The sequence below is a fragment of the Aureobasidium melanogenum genome, assembly GCF_000721775.1.
Source record: "Aureobasidium melanogenum CBS 110374 unplaced genomic scaffold scaffold_24, whole genome shotgun sequence".
Lineage (NCBI taxonomy): Eukaryota > Fungi > Ascomycota > Dothideomycetes > Dothideales > Saccotheciaceae > Aureobasidium > Aureobasidium melanogenum.
Window position 1 is genome coordinate 370,979 of NW_024470076.1, and position 18,449 is coordinate 389,427.

General features: G+C 52.4%; 7 protein-coding genes across 7 annotated transcripts; 4 read left to right on the plus strand and 3 right to left on the minus strand.

Moving 5' to 3' along the window:
* Positions 1–3,286: 3,286 nt before the first annotated feature.
* Positions 3,287–5,962, plus strand: M437DRAFT_56490 (uncharacterized protein; the record flags this gene model as incomplete). Its single annotated transcript, XM_041023060.1, has 3 exons — positions 3,287–3,597; positions 3,659–4,088; positions 4,142–5,962. 3 exons carry the CDS (start codon positions 3,287–3,289, stop codon positions 5,960–5,962), a joined length of 2,562 nt encoding a protein of 853 aa, XP_040876694.1.
* Positions 5,963–6,753: 791 nt separating this feature from the next.
* On the minus strand, positions 6,754–7,361 carry M437DRAFT_35085 (uncharacterized protein; the record flags this gene model as incomplete). Its single annotated transcript, XM_041019296.1, has 2 exons — positions 6,754–6,957; positions 7,152–7,361. Coding segments are annotated over 2 exons (414 nt in total), but the record flags the coding sequence as incomplete, so codon positions are not given.
* Positions 7,362–8,152: 791 nt separating this feature from the next.
* Positions 8,153–9,898, minus strand: M437DRAFT_56618 (Amidophosphoribosyltransferase; the record flags this gene model as incomplete). The annotated part of the gene is made up of 1 exon (XM_041023080.1): positions 8,153–9,898. One exon carries the CDS (start codon positions 9,896–9,898, stop codon positions 8,153–8,155), a length of 1,746 nt encoding a protein of 581 aa, XP_040876696.1.
* A 2,238-nt stretch (positions 9,899–12,136) lies between these two features.
* Positions 12,137–13,060, plus strand: M437DRAFT_14049 (S-adenosyl-L-methionine-dependent methyltransferase; the record flags this gene model as incomplete). The annotated part of the gene is made up of 1 exon (XM_041018742.1): positions 12,137–13,060. A coding segment is annotated over one exon (924 nt), but the record flags the coding sequence as incomplete, so codon positions are not given.
* Positions 13,061–14,314: 1,254 nt separating this feature from the next.
* On the minus strand, positions 14,315–14,770 carry M437DRAFT_56510 (uncharacterized protein; the record flags this gene model as incomplete). The annotated part of the gene is made up of 1 exon (XM_041023063.1): positions 14,315–14,770. The coding sequence occupies one exon, from the start codon at positions 14,768–14,770 to the stop codon at positions 14,315–14,317; it is 456 nt and encodes a 151-aa protein (XP_040876698.1).
* A 265-nt stretch (positions 14,771–15,035) lies between these two features.
* M437DRAFT_56245 (nucleic acid-binding protein) lies at positions 15,036–15,601 on the plus strand (the record flags this gene model as incomplete). The annotated part of the gene is made up of 3 exons (XM_041023016.1): positions 15,036–15,056; positions 15,117–15,195; positions 15,255–15,601. 3 exons carry the CDS (start codon positions 15,036–15,038, stop codon positions 15,599–15,601), a joined length of 447 nt encoding a protein of 148 aa, XP_040876699.1.
* A 574-nt stretch (positions 15,602–16,175) lies between these two features.
* On the plus strand, positions 16,176–18,047 carry M437DRAFT_78117 (WH1-domain-containing protein; the record flags this gene model as incomplete). The annotated part of the gene is made up of 3 exons (XM_041026940.1): positions 16,176–16,385; positions 16,443–17,964; positions 18,019–18,047. 3 exons carry the CDS (start codon positions 16,176–16,178, stop codon positions 18,045–18,047), a joined length of 1,761 nt encoding a protein of 586 aa, XP_040876700.1.
* Between the last annotated feature and the right edge of the window lie 402 nt (positions 18,048–18,449).

Genomic DNA, 18,449 nt, shown 5'->3' on the forward strand with positions numbered 1-18,449 from the left:
TGCGAGACCTTGATGGTCATGAAGAAACATATAGGTACGATGCACGATTTTTCTCGAACCTTTCTGAAATGCTTGTTTTTTATTCAACATCTCTTGCTAGAGGTTTCACCCTATCCACCTTCCCAAGTTGCTAGATAAGAGAGCTTCGATCTGCATATCCAAGGATGAGCAACAGCCAGGCACAGATAACGCCATCGCAGATAAGCACAAAGACAGCAGGTGCAAGCAGGGACACCAGTAGCGACACTGGTGCTTGATAGCAGTGTCTATCTATCTCCCTGATGGTTCCTCTTATCATTCGGTGCTTCGATGCACATATATAACAACCGCCATGCGCCCACAACTTCGACATTCAGACTTCAATTCTGCCAGGACACGTCAATGCTCCAGGCGGAAAAGCATCTCGCACTCCTAGGATCGAGCTCGATGGAGAACATCACACGATGTCGACCAAATCTTGTTTCCCAGCACATCAATCGGCGTGGACCTCGAATGTTACTTGGGATCTGGACTGCCCACGCCGGATGTTACTGGCCAGCCTCATCCGCAGCCTCCGTGCAAGCGAACGACTGCATCGCGGTCGTCATGCATATGCGCATGAGCCCACTTTCACATGCCCCATGTCGCACATTAATCGGATCAGCTATTCGAAAGTGGCCCTCACAGCCCTCGTCAAAGGCTCGAGGACCAGTATTCACTGATATACCATTTCTAGGTGGCTTTGCAGACATGAAATTGCAATAACAAGGAGATGATCAACCCAGCCGGTAGCATCGGCCGAAGCGACCCTGTCGCCAGGGCGAAATGAGGCCACTGCGTATATCAACGGACGCGAACGCCTGGCTCCACGCGGCCACCCGCAGCAAGCACAGGCTAATATGGTAGAGATGATTCTCCCGTTGGAAGCTTCTTGCTGAGGTGATGAGCGTGCGTGGAACCGCGACTGTTTCGATTCAGAGAGTGCGTGACTGATCTCAGGACACGCGAGCAATTAACAACCAGTGATCTACCCAAGCCATGGAGGGCCGGTTCCGCGACCTATTTTCACCGCATCTCGCCGGTCCGAGGTTTAGAGCTGCCCAGGACCTGGAGGATGCAAGACCCACCCTCGGCCACCCACCTTGACACGGAGGCTGGAGTAGTTAAACGCCGTGGCAACCAACCCACGGCTCTTCTTTTTTCCATGGTCCCCTAAATTCCGAGTTCCGACCGCTGTCAAAAAATCCTATTCGAGCAATTGGACTACATACATGAATTTTGCTTTAGCAGCTTATGGTTTAGTATCCAGCTCGAGGCAGAAAAAAACAGCGATCTTGTTTGGTGTGGCAGGATCTCGGATCCACCGAGCGGACTTAAGCAAGGAAATTATTTCTGGAGAGATCGTTGGTTGAATTGTCGCGTTTCCTAGCGCGCTCATCCACGTTTCCAAGCATGGTTCGGGCGCGGCTACCTCGAAAAAACACGGGGAAAGAGATCCACATGGTCGTGTGCAAACCAAACCTTGCTCGATCCAGAGATTCATCGCATTGCTCAGAATCGACTTCCCACACTGTTCCGTCTCTTGAGTCGTGCGACCACTGGCTAGACCTCTGAAGCAAATGTGCATCCACGGATGAAGGATGCATCGGCACACAAATTGCGAGAACCGTATTGACTACAACTAGATATGGCAGACGAATTTTCTGGAACTCATAGACCTGCAAGAATTTTGCACGTGAGAGGACGGGAACGGAAGCGACACACGTAGGGAAACGGTGGTGGAGCTTGTCTCGTGCATATGCATTTTTTGCTTGTTCGGCCTGCAGGATCATGAAGCATAGGGATCAGCTAGTCGCCCAAAGCGCATAGGATCGGTAGTTGTTGCGCAGGTAGGTACTTAGTAAATAGACGACTTCGATTGGTGCCAGGCACACACTCGAGAGTCATGGTGAACATGCAAGATTTGGGCGGAGATTCGGTGCATTCCAGCCTCGAGCGGTCGCATCCGTGTCAGTAATTAGTGGGAGGGTCCCAGATCGCTCGAGCCCTGACTGACAGTGACAGCAACGGAGGTAGGTTTGCAATGGACCCCAAAGAGATGAACCGAAGATCAGGGTCTACCTCGGAATTTCACGGATGGCCCAGCAATGGTCGACGTGGGGAGTTTAAAGTGCTACGCGCACGGCTACGGCTCGTCAAGACATGTCGAGTCAAGGTGGACTTTGCACGACGAGAGGACAAAAGAAATGAGAAGAATCGGGATCGTCGCGGCAGCGCAGAGTACAAGCAACGTCCATGATGGCAAAGAGAGAGGGGCGTGATGACTTGGACGTCGGATATATTGGGAGGCAGAGGATGAGCGGGCCCTGAGTAAAGTAGGTAGGAGGTGGATTCTCAACCGAGCGGTTCTACAACGGCAAAAAGGGTTACATACTTGGTCGGGCAGATAGGAGGAGCAAGGTTTGAGCCGCAGATGTGGGTCGGACCTTGGAGGCCTGTCAACGCTGTTACCGTCGTCATTGAGCTTGCTGCGACGAGGAAATGCAGTGCAGTAGTGCAGTGGACCGTCGAGGGCGTGGGGGCTTTGTCCCGGCTCTGGATCCGAGTGGAAGAATGACTCTCGAACGAAAAGTACCTAGTAACTAGGACCTAGAATAGCAAATGGACACGGAAACGTTACAGGCTTCAGACTTGCGACAGACCAGACTCAATGGGCATTTCAAAGGACGGCAAGGATGTGAGAAGCGAGCGCTTGTTTGATGGAACAGGGGAGCAGTAACAAGATGCGACGGCGCCGAGGGTAGAGAAATGTGGCAGATCCTTGCCCGTCGGTCGGCGCGCGTGGGTGAAGCTAGAGGATTGGGTCAGCCACATTCAGAGTGCAGGGAGACTAAGTTGACGAAGCGCAAAACAGGCGATGAGAGCGAGCAGCGGGTTCGCCCCTAGCCTCGTACGGGCTAGCAGGCGTAGCCTACTCATGTGCCGACACAGTGCTGACCGAGTTGCACTCCGAGTTCGAGCCACCATTAGACATATCCACATCCCACCCTCTGTCTTTCCCAGCGCGTCATTTGCAACCCCAGCTACTGCACTCGCATTATTCTGCCCTTGGCTTTTTACTCAGCGTCCGTCAACTACCTGGATTCTCGGTCTGCGTAGGAACCACTTGCCATAGCCATCCGACAAGCAGTCCGGACTTACAGCTGCCTCTCCGCACGAGAGCTTATGTATTAAGGCCAGCCGGCTAATCAACCAAGGACGTGGGGGCCAACCAAACATGACATCGCCGCGCACCTTTGCTCCCAGCATGGCTGACATGACGGCTCACTCTTCCTCGACGACCTCGTCGGCCGTCCAGTCTCTCACCAGTGCCAGCACCCTGGATTCACCAACCGAGTCATCCGCGCGCCGAGCGCTGCGCGACAGTGTCTTTGAGTCGGCGACATGGCGCGAACCCGACGGCGAGACACCCGAGGAACTACAACGGAAAGACCCTCTCGGCACCCAGATCTGGAAGCTGTATTCCAAGACAAAGAACACTCTGCCCAACTCTGAGCGCATGGAAAACCTGACCTGGAGGATGATGTCCATGAACCTGAGGCGCGCCCAGCAGCAGAGGTACTACCGCGCACTCCGAAGCCTCCAACAAAGAAATGCATCATACTGACAACCTGCCCAGTCGTCTAGCTCACGCATACCAGCAGCGTGCCAACGCCCCCAGCGGCATTGCACAGCTGAGACAGTCGGCAGAGGCCCAGTCACAAACACAGTCGCAGACTCAAGGGCAGTCACAATCACAGCCGCACTTCGCCATCCCCGCCAGCGATCACATGAACCTGGACGACTTCATTGTTCCCTCGTCCATCGCATCCCCCATAAGCCAGCCTTCGCCGTCCGCCTCGTTCGATCCCTCAACGACAGCCGACTCCAAGGCCACTCCGACAGGCATCCCCATCCGCCGCCATCAGCAGCTGCAGGAAGAGGCCCAGGACGATTTTGTGGCGCGTGCATCCGCCCCCTCGGTTGCTCCCACCGCCGTCAACAAAACTACGGACGAGTTTGGCTACATTCAACGCCATGTGCGCAAGACTAGCATCGATGAGAGAAGGGTAATTAAGCTCCTTGTCATTGCTGAGATCGCATTCATTGCTGACTTGTCTAGCCACCCAAACGACGTGCCGACTGCTCACCCCAAGTCCCTCCAGTCACCACTGGCATGCCCAACGATGCCCTTCTCAACAACTACTCGCTCGACTCAACCCCTTACAACCCCACCGGCACTCAGGCCCAAGTGCCATTCGGCCTAGACACCTTTGGCTTCGACGCAGGGGCTAACTCGACCAACAACGACCCGCTGCTCACATCGGCCGGCCCTTTCCAGAGCAACTTCAACTTTTCCCCAGTTGGTTCGCCCATGATGGCCAACGGTCCGTATACCAACATGTTCAATCAGTCAGTCATGGCCAACAACTACTGCTCGCCGCCCCAGTCATCCTATCATTCCCGTGTCTCGACTCCCCAGCCAATCCCCGAGCACGAGCCTGTCTTTTTCAACACGTCTAGCAGTGTTGATTTGAGACATCACGCTCACATGAGCAGCTATACCAGCCAGCAGCCCACTCCCGTCGCTAGCATGCAGCCTCAATACATCTTCAGCCCCAACAACGAGAACATATTCAGCCAAATCTCGGCCCCCGATCCATCTACCTCATTCACCCAACCATCATCTTTCTCCATGTCAGGCCATGTCGACCCAACCGAGGTTTTGTCGACGGCCATGTCCTTACCGCGAGGCGACAACATGTTCACCTTTGGTGCCGATTCTGACAATGAAGACGACGAGACCAACTTTGGCGACCGCAACAACTTCATAATGCAGACTGACTTCTCGCCTATGGAAGATCCCTCGGTGAGCGAATATCAATGGGAGAGCGGTCTCGCATCGGGCCAGTTCAACTCGATGCCTGCTCGCTATGCCGGACCTCCAGCTCGCAAGGGCGTCACGATTGGTCATACCGAAATGATTCCATCGCCACAGGAGTGGGGTGTTGGCAGCTTGGGACGTACACATGGTTCAGCTGCTTCGGTCAGTGAGATCCGCAACCGTGGAAACGACCCTCGTCTGAAGAAGATTCCTCGCACCAGCTCAACCCCAAATGCGGCTGCTATGGCTGCTCAACATGGTATCTTCTCAGTTCGTCCACAGTCGTCGCCCTCGTCGCCGCCTGAGTCGTCTACTGGCTTCAGCTCTGTTGCACCTTCTCGGCCCGGAAGTCCAAAGCCTGGTGACAATGGCTTGCCTACCACATGCACAAACTGTTTCACTCAAACCACTCCGCTCTGGCGCCGTAACCCTGAAGGACATCCGCTGTGTAATGCATGTGGTTTGTTCCTCAAGCTCCACGGTGTCGTACGTCCGCTGAGCTTGAAGACGGATGTCATCAAAAAGCGTAATCGAGGCGGCGCAGGTTCCACAACCATTGGACCTTCGTCCAGCCGTTCCAAGAAGGCTGCAAGCAGAAAGAACTCAGTCGCTCACACTCCCGCGACAACTCCCAAGCCTACACAGGATGCCGACTCCCCTAGTACCACTGCTGGGTCATCCACCACCGCCAATACTCCAACCACTCAAACCAACCCCGTCCTTGCGCCTAAAACCACTGTGGTACCAATTGCGCCCGGTCCACCCAAACCACAAATGCCAGCCACAGGCCCTGCTCCCACACGAATGGTTGCACCCAAGCGCCAACGTAAGCAGAGCAAAGTTGGGAGCTCTCCACAAGAGATCGAGATGGGTGAAGCAGACGATATCAGTGTAAGCAACAAGCCCAAAGAACTTGCTCAAGCACCACCACCCGCTTTCACGTCTACTCAACAGCCAACGATGATGGCGAACAATGGTTCGTCTGGGTCAATGGTCAGCTCCCCTTCTGGCATGCCTGCCGGACCACAGGAATGGGAATGGCTCACCATGAGTTTGTAAGGCGTAGAGCGCTGGCAAACTCGCATCAGAGCATTTCCTTTAATCTAGACGCAAGATGGGAACTTGCGAAGGCCAGCGTCCTGCAGCACGCTGCGTCAATTTTCCGCTTTTTGAATTTGATCATATACCCGCCCGGTCGCTCGGGCACTGGACACCACCAAGATTGGACTTACGGTCTCTTGGTATTTAATGGATGAGCAGGCCATCGTATACACGGCCTGCACTTTTGCTTTTTCCCTGGGTGTTCAATCAGGCGTTACATCTGAGAAGAGGTGTGGTACTGTTTCTTGTTTCCAATGATTCCCTTATTAGACTTGTGGGCAGGTTTCGGATTGCTATTTTGCTGGATTATCAGATCCTCTAGTTCTTATCTGCTGTTGATGAGCCGAAGAAGAGGTTGTGCAAGACGATTTGAACGCACTGCCTTGAGCAATGACGGTACACGATTCTGATATTTCTTTTTACTTGTTTGAGTGGTCGCGTAATGACCTGAATTCTAGACTTGTTTCATTTTCTTCAACTTTGTTTTCTTTCGTTTGGGTGGCTTTGACGCAGTAGCAAGATTCGATCTCTTTTAAATACTGTTATATGTCAAGTTGCATGCAGTTCTGCTAAGTTTAGAAGTGAATATCGACCCAACGTCCCTGTCATTGAGCATTTTCCAAATGCTCATCCTCAGCTACATCTTGATAGGGCAAAGTCAACAAGGCAGATAAGAGAACCTCCTATGAGTAAAATGTTATACATTAAATCTTTAAATCCACTGCTTTTAAACCTCGCCCGTATCATCTCACTCTTCTCTCCAGGGCTTCAACTCGAGCTCTGAAAGCCGCCACAATGTCGCGGATACGTCTTATTTTGTCAAACTCGGTTTCGAGCTCATCTATCTGTCTCAGAAGGTCATGAACCCGGGCAATCTCTGCATTGGCAGCCTGGATCGAGGAGACGGCCCTTGAGCTCTGTCTTTGCACCGAAGCTTGTGTTTCGCGGGTCAACTCCAAGACACAGGTCTGTTAGTAGATGCTTCCAGCTTGAAAAGCATGGCTGATTGGGATGGTTGCATCACACAACTACGACACGAGGCATACAGGACTCAAATGTGCCAATACACACACACACACAACTGAATAAGGCACGAGAGCAGAACGTACACGTAGGAAAGATGAAAGACCTTTTGACAAGTACTCACAAGATCAGCTCTTCGCTGTATGCCAGCCATAACATGGTCAAAGTGATTGGCTAGCAGTTGCAAACTGCCGGCGTCCACCAAGACTCTTCCATTTGCAGCCGCAGAGCGCGCGTTGTTGTTTGCTCTAGACAAAGCAATCTGCTGATGTCGTTGGAAAGTCGCAACCTCTTCGCCATTTGTCAAGCCCAGTAGCGATGGCGGCACAGTGGATGTTGTAGGCGCCGCAGCTCGAGAAGCCGAGGATGAAGGTTTTCTGGACACCATAGATGGAGGCTCATCTTTTGACTTTCATGCACCTGCGTCTGGACTTCAACCCCGGGAGAGTTCGGACACCTCGTAAAGATGGCTTGCTTTCCGCGTCGGCTAGGTTGTCGCTTTAGAAGATTTTGGGTTATGAATCGGTGTTGCTGGCAAACGGGCAAAGATGAGGATGCGCGCTCTACAAAGTGTTGTGGAGTGTGGTGGCATTGCGGCCTCGCCGTCGTGGGGGTCATTTCTTGCCCTAACCGAGGATCCGGCGCAAGGCAATCTTGCATCAAGAATTAAGCCCTCGCTATTGTTGATGCAACTGGATGCGATGTCGGTAGGACATGTTTAGTGAGCGTTTAGTGGGCATCTCGTACATGTGAGATTGCACAATATCAATTGCAATCTTTCGGACAAAAGCGATGCCTCTAAAGGGTTGAGAAAGAGTACCGCAGGCCTGTGTCAGTTGGTTGAGCGATGCTCACCCACTAATTCATCCGCGAGTTCCTCCATCAGCTCCTCTGTGGGTCACTGTGGATCTGAACATGATTTAAAGCAAACCGACTATCGATTCATTGCGTGTATAGCTTTGCAGCCCATGGATAATCATTCTAGTCTAGCAAGACAATGCTCCTCTCTCCTGCGTCTCCCTATACGAAAGGGTTTGATGTAACCTCACGCCTCAAACGCCATCCTTGTCTCCTGTTTCTGAACTCCTTCCACCGTTCCAAACGGCGAGTCCCACCATTCATCAATTAATAATCGTTCAAGTTGTGCAGAGAGACGTCCTGGCTACCACGGTGCATCAAGCCATCATTGGGTCTTTTCTCCTCCTTCTCGCCGTCGGCGGTAATCTTGCTGACGGCTGTTGCTTGTGCGCTGGTGCCCTCGTCGGCAGGGACGACGTTGCCCTGGCGGTCGACTTTGACGCCGCTCGCCGCCATGCGCACTTCCTCCTCGCCAGCAGTACCTTGCCTGACAGCCTCACGTGCGCTCTCCATGACCTTAAGTTTCTTTGCATCTCCACGCATGCGCTCGAGATGCTCAAAGTAGTCGTCGCTGACTGGAGTGACATATGTGCCGCAGAAGACACCAACTTCGAACTTTTGGTCCGGACGGGGACTAGCTTCTGCGCAAGACTCTTCAAGATCCTTGAGCGATTGGTAGACAACAGCATCAGCACCAATCTTCCTGGCAATGTCCTGAGAGCTGCTGTGGTGGGCGATCAGCTCCGAAGATGAAGCGAGATCGATACCGTAGATGTGGGCGTAGGTAATTGGGGGAGCGCAACTGGCGAAGAAGACCTGTTTGGCACCGGCCTCCTTGGCCATGAGCACAATCTCGCGACTTGTAGTACCTCTAACGATACTGTCGTCGACAAGAAGCACGTTCTTGTCCTGGAACTCGATAGGAATGGCGTTGAGCTTAGCGCGGACACCCTTTTGACGAGCCTTCTGGTTTGGCATAATGAAAGTACGGAAGATGTAGCGGTTCTTGACAAAGCCCTGGCAGTAAGGGATCTTCAAGTGCTTGGACACGGCATAGGCAGAAATCAGACTGGTCTCGGGGATGGGGATGACGGCGTCGATGCTTGCGAGCTGTTCGGGAGTGAGTTGCTGCTTGATGGTCTCGGCAAGGCGGTAGCCCATGAGTTGACGACTGCGGTGAACTGAAATGCCGTCAATGACGGACTCAGGACGAGCAAAGTAGACGTATTCGAAAATATCGGGGGCGTAGTTCAATTCCTCTGCGACTTGGGAAAAGACAGGCTCCTTGCCCTTCTCAATGATGACAGCCTGTCCAGGCTTGATGTCAATGATGTTCTTGTAGCCACACTGCGATAAGGCAACGGATTCAGAGGCCATCATGTAGTCGGTACCAATACCGTCGTCCGAAGGCTTGGAGCCGAGGACCATTGGGCGGATGCCGTAGGCGTCACGGAAACCAATAAGGCCAAATCCAGCGAGCATGGCAGTGCAGGCCCAACCGCCGGAACAACGCTTGTACATACGGCCAAGAGCAGCAAAACAATCGCTGGCGTTGACTCTTGCTTTCTTGGTCTCGTTCAACTCGTTGGCGAAGATGTTCAGCATAAGCTCGCTGTCACTGTCCGTGTTGATGTGTCTGTGAGCGACCTGATCGAGGTACTCTCTCAATTCAGGGGCGTTGACCAAGTTGCCGTTGTGAGTGAGAGCAATACCGTAGGGGCTGTTGACGTAGAAAGGCTGGGCTTCCGAGTTTGCGCTGCTGCCAGCAGTTGGGTATCTCAAGTGACCAATTCCCATGAAGCCGGGGAGGTCAGCGACGCGGGAACCGTCGTGGAAGACCTTTGCGGCGAGACCATTGCCCTTGCACTGGTAGATGCGACCATTGCGGGTACAGGCGGCAATACCGCAAGCATCTTGACCACGATGTTGCAGGTAGTATAGAGCCTGGTGGATCTCAGCGGCAGCGTCGAGCGACGACGGGTTGCCGTGAATAACGCCGAGGATGCCACACATGGTGTCTGGTTATATAGAGGTTTGGTAAAAGATAGGTAGGGAACGTGGGAGGATCTGTAGAAGACTCAAGGTTAGCTGGCTGAGACAAGTAATAGTTCTTATCAAGGTCGCGTGCTCAAGGTATTGCTCAGTTCTAGAAAATGTGTTCATGAAAGATCACTAGTCTAACATCTATTTTTTACTTCTGATCTCATCCGTGCAGAGTGGTGGTGGTGGATGCTGAGAGAAAAGTCTGCAACTTACGAGTCAAGGTGGCCTTGTGGGAGGACACAAAGATATGTGTACGGGGGGCGGGGCGGTTATTGGCGATCGGGCATGGGCAGTATGCCTGGAAGAGGCACTTGGGGACGACATTTGTGTAGGAGGGAGAAAGCGTCAGAAGCAAAGAATTTTGATAGCGTTGCCGGAGCCCCCACCAATCCTCTCGGAACCCTGCACCTTGGCAGCCATGTCTTGCACTGTCTTCTGCCGACCTTCCGACTTCGGGATGAAAGCACGTGGGGAGGATCGCTCCATCTGGGGTTCACTTGTCGCAGCTTCGTCCGAGAAACATCTCACTTTTACTTAAGCAGGCTGTCATGAAGACTCCATGTGTCGCAACAATGGAGTTCAAAAGACTCCTTTCAATTGTGATTCTGATGCTTCCCTGAATGAAGCTGCAAACACCAAGGCAAGTTTGTTGCTAAGACTAAAGAAGATCATATCAATGGTCTAAGTGCTACCAATACTTCAACTACAATACCTTTCTTTCATCTGAAGCTACTAGAGGGTACACTCACTTTCTTGTCTGATATTTCATTTTCCTACTACCATCCTTCACGTCTCTTTCTTCCATAACCCAACTTCGTCTCTTTGCACAACACCCTTCATCCCTTGGCTCTCTCTCTCTTCTTAGACAATAGTTCTTAGACAATCTGTCTTCGGCAAACTTCTTTTCCCGTACACGCGACCATCTGTCTCCATCGAAGCAACACCGCAGCAAGCTTCGTACTTCTCTTTCGAAGTGATTGCTGCTCGACCTTTCACACTACTTCCAGCCTTCAGCAGCTTCAACCATCCATGAAGCAATTCAGTCGCCCATCATAAAACCTCACCAATCTTCTCAATTCACTCTGTTACCACTTCTCGTCCCCAACCACCAGACTACATCATTCTCAATGGTCAACCTCGCGTCACATCAGTCCGCTATGCGGAGGCCAAGCAGCGTCATTCCTAGCCGTCCAGGTTCATCTTGTGGTAAGTGAACGTCTTCAGTCCCTTTCCACCTCGACTGACATTCTAACAGACCCTATCATGATTGATGACGAAGATGCCGATGATGTCGTCGACTACGTCAACACAAATTTCTATAGTGCCATCATGATCGATGATGATGAGGATGAAACTGAAGACGAAGTTCAATTCATCTCGGAGCACACTCGTGTTGTCGACAGCGAGCAGCGTTGGGGTGCGCCTCGGTCCCCACGCCCTGCTCGAGCTACAAAGAAAAGGTCAAACCCGTCCGTCATCTATGAGCCCAGAACAAAACCTATCATCAACACCTCGTTCCTGCAAGGCCACTGGATTGTGGAGACTTTCTGCCTTGTACCTGGTCTGGTAGTCGAACTCCAGGTTGATTACAGCAGACCTCATGAATTCAAGGATTGCGGTGACTTTCTCAAAATCCAAGATGTCTATGAAGATCTGGACACCAAGATCGTCTATCTACGCGGTCTTCTCTACCGCCGCACGCGGACTTTGAGCGGTATGCTTCCCAAAAAGCTCAACGAAGTGTATCAGGTCCTGCAACAGAATCTGGAAGACCCTCGTGCCATTCAAATCCAGTCCCTTCACGACGTCCCAGTCAGCCTTGTTGTCCGTACTCGTTGCTTGAAACACACCAACGCTCCCTTTCCTGAGAACAGCTTCCGCACGCGCGAGGACATGTATGGACAGGGCAAACAGTTCCCCCGAGACAATGCGCAGCTCACATGCCGTTGGAAGAGAGTCTTCCAATATTCTTGCGCAGAGGACTTGAAAAAAGGTCATCCACAGCAGCAGTCTCTTCAGAGAATCACGGATGTTGAATGCGATGAAGATTTCCGTGTTCCGGATTTTGTGCTACGCAGAGCTGTCCCAAAGATCAAGTCCGATCTTACTGTCGCCGACCTTACCACCGACGAGGCAGCTGATCAAGACACCCAGCAGCTGATAGGATTGATGAGTGGTACTCATATCTCTGACACCGACTACTCTGCCTATACTTTCGCCGACTTCTACTGTGGAGCAGGAGGTGTCTCTGCCGGAGCCAAACAGGCGGGTTTCAAGATCGTTTATGGTGTAGACCACGACCGCGATGCTTGCTCCACGTATCGCCTTAACTTTCCCGGCACAACAGTTTTTGAGGAGAGCATCAACTACAATTTAACCGTCAGAGTACAGGAAAATGCACATGTACGCTGCGTCCACATGTCCACTGTCTGCAAGACCATCTCTACTGCCTACACCGTCAGAGGCAAAAACCATGATGCCAACGAGGCAACTCTCTTCACAATCTCAGACATCCTCCGCAAGACCACGCCTATGGTCGCTACCCTTGAGCAGACCTTTGGTGCTCTCAATCCTGGCAAGATCCAGCTCTTCAATTCCTTCGTCTTACAATTCACGTCCATGAACTATTCGGTCAGATGGGCTGTCCATACTCTATCGGAGTACGGCGTTCCTCAGGCACGCAAGCGCCTCATCATGATCGCCTCTTGTCCCGGACATCCTTTGCCAGACTTTCCGATGCCTACTCACGCCGCTTCACCTTTGGAGCCTGTTCCAGGCTTGAGGCCTTCCGTGACGATTGCCGAGGCTCTGCAGCCAATTCGTCCTAACACGCCTAACCACAATCCTGCCGCCCTTCCTGCCAAAGACCTCGCACCCTACAGCCCTCACCAGCTAGTCCGAGGTTGCATTACCACTAGCGGTGGTCAAAACAACTGGCACCCCAGCGGCAAGCGTCACTTCACCGAGCGCGAGTACGCATGTCTCCAGACCTTTCCTCTCGATCATGTCTTTGTCGGCACTAGGTCCTCGGTGATTCAGCAGGTCGGAAACGCAGTTCCACCTGCCTTTTCCCAAAAGCTTTTCGAAAGTATCCGTAAGACTTTTGAGGAGGTCGACAAGCAAGATCGCGAGAACGCCGGAGTTATCCAGATCGACGACGATGAGGAGATGATGGACGATGGCAGAATTGTCGTGGACCTGACTTGAACGCCATGTCACTGCCAGTCACACATCGATTTGCGCTTGCCGATTGCACCACATCAATGAACGACTGATCGTCCTAATTCATCGCACATTTTGCTTTTCACAGATCCCCGATTTCCTTTGTTCACGTTCGTCGCAAGTGCATGGAAAGCACATAGTACTCCTGTTTCTTCATTGTCTGCTTTTTCTATTTTCCTCTTTCCAATCGAGGGCCTCAATTACTGTTATCATCGTCGGAGATTCTGAGGGAGCCCAGTGTGTTGCAAGGCCAGGAGGATAGGCCACAGTCATGATCGTTGTTCCTTTGAAGAATATCTTAGTAGTAATGAAGTCATGTTTTCTTCTTCAACGAACTTTTTCGAGTTGCTAGTGTGCGAGCTGTGATAAGCTTCTTTTTTTCGTTGTGTGCCAAAGACTGTCACATTGTCTTCTGAGAAGCTTACTTGAACAACTTTTTCTAAAGACTCGGCATCCAGAGAAAGCGTCTTCATTTTGCTAATGCTCTAATTTTTACGTATGAAGTAAGACACAGGTTTGGTACATAACTTATCAATACGCTCCTATGTATGTGCCTTGACTCCGGTACCTGCAAATACCCCCCGTCTCTTGATCTGGCTAATTAGCCTGCAACATAAACACAATATCATATCCTCGCTCATAACTCTGCATGGGCAGACGACGATGTGGGTAAGAAGAATTGAGATACTGATTGGTTTTGATCATACACCCAGGTCAAATGTCTAGCCACTGATTAAGGGGACTTGCTTACTTGATTAAGCCTGCCGTACTTGGTCGTTCTTGTACGTGGTCGGGCATGTTTTCTTGACTTGTGTGTCCGCCACTTGTTCAGCTAGCGTACGCAGTACGGCAGAGAGACGCCATGCATACGTTTTACAATCGCTCTTGCACTCAATCAAGTATGTAGGACTGACCACACCACAACCATCGAGTGTGGAGATACAGCGCTGACACAGCGAGCCATCAGCATCGGCTAAGCAACTTACAAGATGTTCAGGATGAGAGCGAACTTGAGCATGTATATCAGGCCTCATCAGCTTCTGATACTAGCACGCTCACTGGGAGGAGAAGTCATTGCTTGAAGATGACTCATACTCCATGACGTGACAAGAAAGATGAGCTGGAAATCACGACTATCAGGATAGCGTAAGCTGTTCGCAAGTCTCAGGGTCTCCGACGAGAGAGTACGTGCTTTCTCAAGATCGTGCTGCAGACTTGACGTACATCTTCGATCGAGGCAGTAAGTGCAGGTCGGAGAAGGGTGATAGCCAAGGCACCAGTAAGGGGCGATTTTAGCCTGGAGGGGACAAGAGGTTCACCCCATCTGTTGAAGCCAGACTTTTCTAATTCATCTATAACTGTGTTGCGAAATCTTCTCGTGACCCAGGAGCGAATAGTCCGTTTCTTTGAGATGGCAACTGGGGTTCTGATGACCCAGTGTAGTCGTTGTGGATTCCAAGTTTCAAGGCGACGAGAGATGGGAATATTCAAGGGATGACGGTCGTCGTTGGCAATGGCTTCGGTAGCAATGAAAGTGGTGCAATTGATTGGTTTGGGAAAAGGCTCGAAGCGGACATGGAACAGAGTGTTGAGACCCTTCTGTGTTGGTAGGCGCGACATTAGATGGCCAAGTGAAAGGAAATGTGGCACAATAAGAAGAGGGTCAAACAATGAGAGCGATGATGTGAAAGAGGGAGATTTAGGCGCTGGCCAAGAGATTTGGCAGACTCTGAATCCCCCACGCCGACCAACATGCGTCACAGCGACCGCCCCTCCTTCTTTTCCACAACCACAACCACTCTACACTCAACTTTTCCAACCCTCCTACTTCCAGGCAACGAAGCCGCACTAGACTCAGTCCAAACACTTCAGCGACACATTCGCCATGCCCAAGAACAAGGGAAAGGTATGCGCCCCCGCAAACACAAAGAGAAAAAACATGCGCTGACTCGGCTGTGCCAACCAGGGTGGTAAGAACCGCAGAAGAGGAAAGAACGAGAACGACAACGAGAAGCGCGAGCTCACCTTCAAGGAGGAGGGTCAGGGTATGTTTTCTTGCACGGCACACGAAACACATCGAGCACGAGACTGACCAAGAGCGCAGAGTATGCCCAAGTCGTCAAGATGCTGGGTAACGGCAGACTGGAAGCACAATGTTTCGACGGCGAGAAGAGACTAGGACACATCCGTGGCAAGCTGCGAAAGAAGGTCTGGATCAATCAGGGAGACATCATCCTCCTGTCGCTGCGTGACTACCAGGACGAGAAGGGCGACGTCATCCTCAAGTACAACGCAGACGAAGCACGAAGCTTGAAGGCATACGGCGAGCTGCCCGAGTCGGCCAAGATCAACGAGACCGACACATACGGCGGCGAGGAGGAGGGCATCGGCTTCGACTTCGGCGAGGACGACAGCGAGAGCGGCGGTGAGGTCGACATTGACGACATCTAAGCGCACATGCAGATGCAGACCGAGACTGGCGGCCGCGCTCGCAATGGCTCTACTATGGGATTGAGCAGGCAGGCGGCATTCACGATTTTTACCAGCGTTGGGCGTCTTTTTTGTTTCACGAGCATATTCCTTCAAACTGGGTCTGACGCCGCCGGGCTGGCAAAAATGAAGTTTCTTTACTACCTGATACCTGATTCTGCTACCTTGACGAATGCAACGCTTTGAGAGATAGTTGAGAATACAGTGCACAGTCTGCGCATACAAAAGTGATGTACTCATATAGACATGATTCCTGATTGGGCAGCAACGACGGCGAGCAGGGCAGAGGACAAAATTGGAGTGCGGAAGCGGCGGGCTCGGCGGTCGACGCGCGTGGAAAGAGGCTGGTGCTCATCGGTCTCGTCTTCCGTACTGACGTCTGCGTGCCGCTCTCTAACTTAGCCTCTACTCCAACCAGTTACAGCCTCGATACCTGCCCTGCGTGCGTGTGACTGTCTAGTTTCACCATCTCTCCAGCACCCGTGCCTGTGCCTGTCGCCCTGGATTGACACATGCGCATCCGCTCACCTTCGCCATGCCTTCGATCTTGAACGACGATGACAAGCAGAATGTCAAGCGCCAGGTGCCCAAGGCTTCCAACAAGATCCATGCCGTCGCTGTCGCCAAATTGTACATTGCCTATCCAAACCACAACAAATGGCAGTACACCGGGCTGCAGGGCGCTGTAGTCCTCGCCAACGATCTTGTCGGCAACACCTTCTGGATCAAGATGGTCGACGTCTCGGTACGCTCTCTACCCCTCCTCAATCATGCCATGTGCCTCGACTAACCACATTTCAAGCCCTCGAACCGCGGTGTCGTCTGGGACCAGGAAATCTATGACACCTTCCAGTACAACCAGGACCGTACCTTCTTCCACACCTTCGAGCTCGAGGACTGTCTGGCTGGTCTGTCGTTTGCAGATGAAAAGGAAGCAAAGCAATTCAAGAAGAAGATGGATGAACGCGAGAAGAATGCACACAAGAACACAAAGAACAAGCCTTTTGGTAGTGGTAGTGGTACCAACAAGGACTATTCCGCTGCCAGCGCAGGTGGTGGCTCATCTAGACATCGTTTCGGTTTCAGCAGTCTGCTACCCGGCCACCGCCATTCTCAAGCTCCTCAGGCTCCAGCTCAATCCATCATCCCTCCACGCGATGTGACTATCGGTCATGCTGCGCCTGCTCGTTCCACGCCATCTCACAACTTGGACATGTCAGATCCTGCTGTGCAAGAAGTGCTCAACCAGCTTCTGTCCATGGGCATTACTGAGGATCAGCTAGAGGAGCACGCCGGCTTCATTCAGACTTATCTCGAGCAGCACAAGGCTACTGCCGCTGCTGAGGAAGAGCGCAAGGCCAGGGCACCACCTCCTCCTCCACCTGTTGCTGCACAGATGTCTCCTCAAACCACTGGAGGAAGTGGAAGCAATTCGAGACGTGGTCCTCCGCCTGCTCCGCCACAACCTAGGAGGGGTGCTGCACCAGTGAGACCGCCATCTCCCTCGCCTTCGCCGCCACGCGCTCCTTCACCTCCTCGTCCCATGTTCAAGGCTCCTCCTCCGATTGCCGACGCCGGAAAGTACGCCAACGTTCCCCCTCCGCCTGCCAGAGCCAGAGCCACATCTTCTGTCGCACCTCCACCCCCACCGCGTGCCCCGACCAAGACGCCGGCCGACGAACCATCCTCATCCAGATTCGGTGTTCCTCCCCCTTTCACTGGCAACCGTATTCCGTCCGGTCCTCCTCCTACTCCTGCTCGAGGCCCTGTGCCACCTCCACCGCCAGCAAGAAACAATGTCGCGGGCGCTGGCCCACCTATGCCACCACCATTGCCTCCTAAAACTCCAAACTCCGCCGCTCCAATTCCACCCCCTCTGCCTCCATCATCTGCTCGTCCTGTCCCTCCCCCTCCCGGTGCTGGTGGTCTGCCTCCTCCGCCTCCTCCTCTTCCCCCAACATCGTCTGGAGGCCCTCCCCCTCCCCCTCCTCCAATGCCCCCAGCTGGTGGTGCTCCTCCACCGCCTCCATTGCCTCCAGGTCGTGCTCCTCCTGGTGGGGATGCACCGGCACCTCCGCCATTGCCCTCCGTTGGCGGTGGCGGTAGAGATGATCTTCTCGCATCCATTCGTGGCGGTGCTCGTCTCAAGAAGGTCTCGGACGCAGAGAAGAGAGACCGCAGTGCTGCAGCGGTGCCAGGTAGTGAACCTCCTGCTTCGAGCGGTCCTAGCGGTGGTGGAGGCGGCGATGCAGCTGCTGCTGGCGGTCTTGCTGGTGCATTGGCCAGTGCACTCGCTGCAAGAAAGTCCAAAGTTAGCCACAGTGGTAAGTTTTACTTCGGTTTTGTTTCGTCGTGACTATGTGCTGACAATATTACAGATGACGAAGACGACAAGGATGACTGGTAGATTATTGCAGAGAAGCGATTCGAAGGCGTGTCAATTTTTTCTGGTTGGGAGCGAGGTGTTTCAAAAGAGTTTGTCTAAGTAAGGCATTACTCAGGTATAAGGGGTATATTTCATCAATTTAGTATATATCATGGGCTCTAGAGCTACTTGCAGCCAACCTAGTTCCGACCAGCAATGATACAAATTGTCAGTTATCTTGTCTAATTCTTCGGCAATGTTGGAGTCACATGGAATCCATGATATCCGACTCGGTGCGTCTGCTAGTACTATTTAGACACAAAATAGGGACTTACACGATGGTGTGAATCCAGTCCATCAAGGGCTACTCAGCCCTTGTGGTCTGACCTGTATGATTTGTTGAAAGATCGATTGATACAGACTGCTCGGGATATAGACGCATTT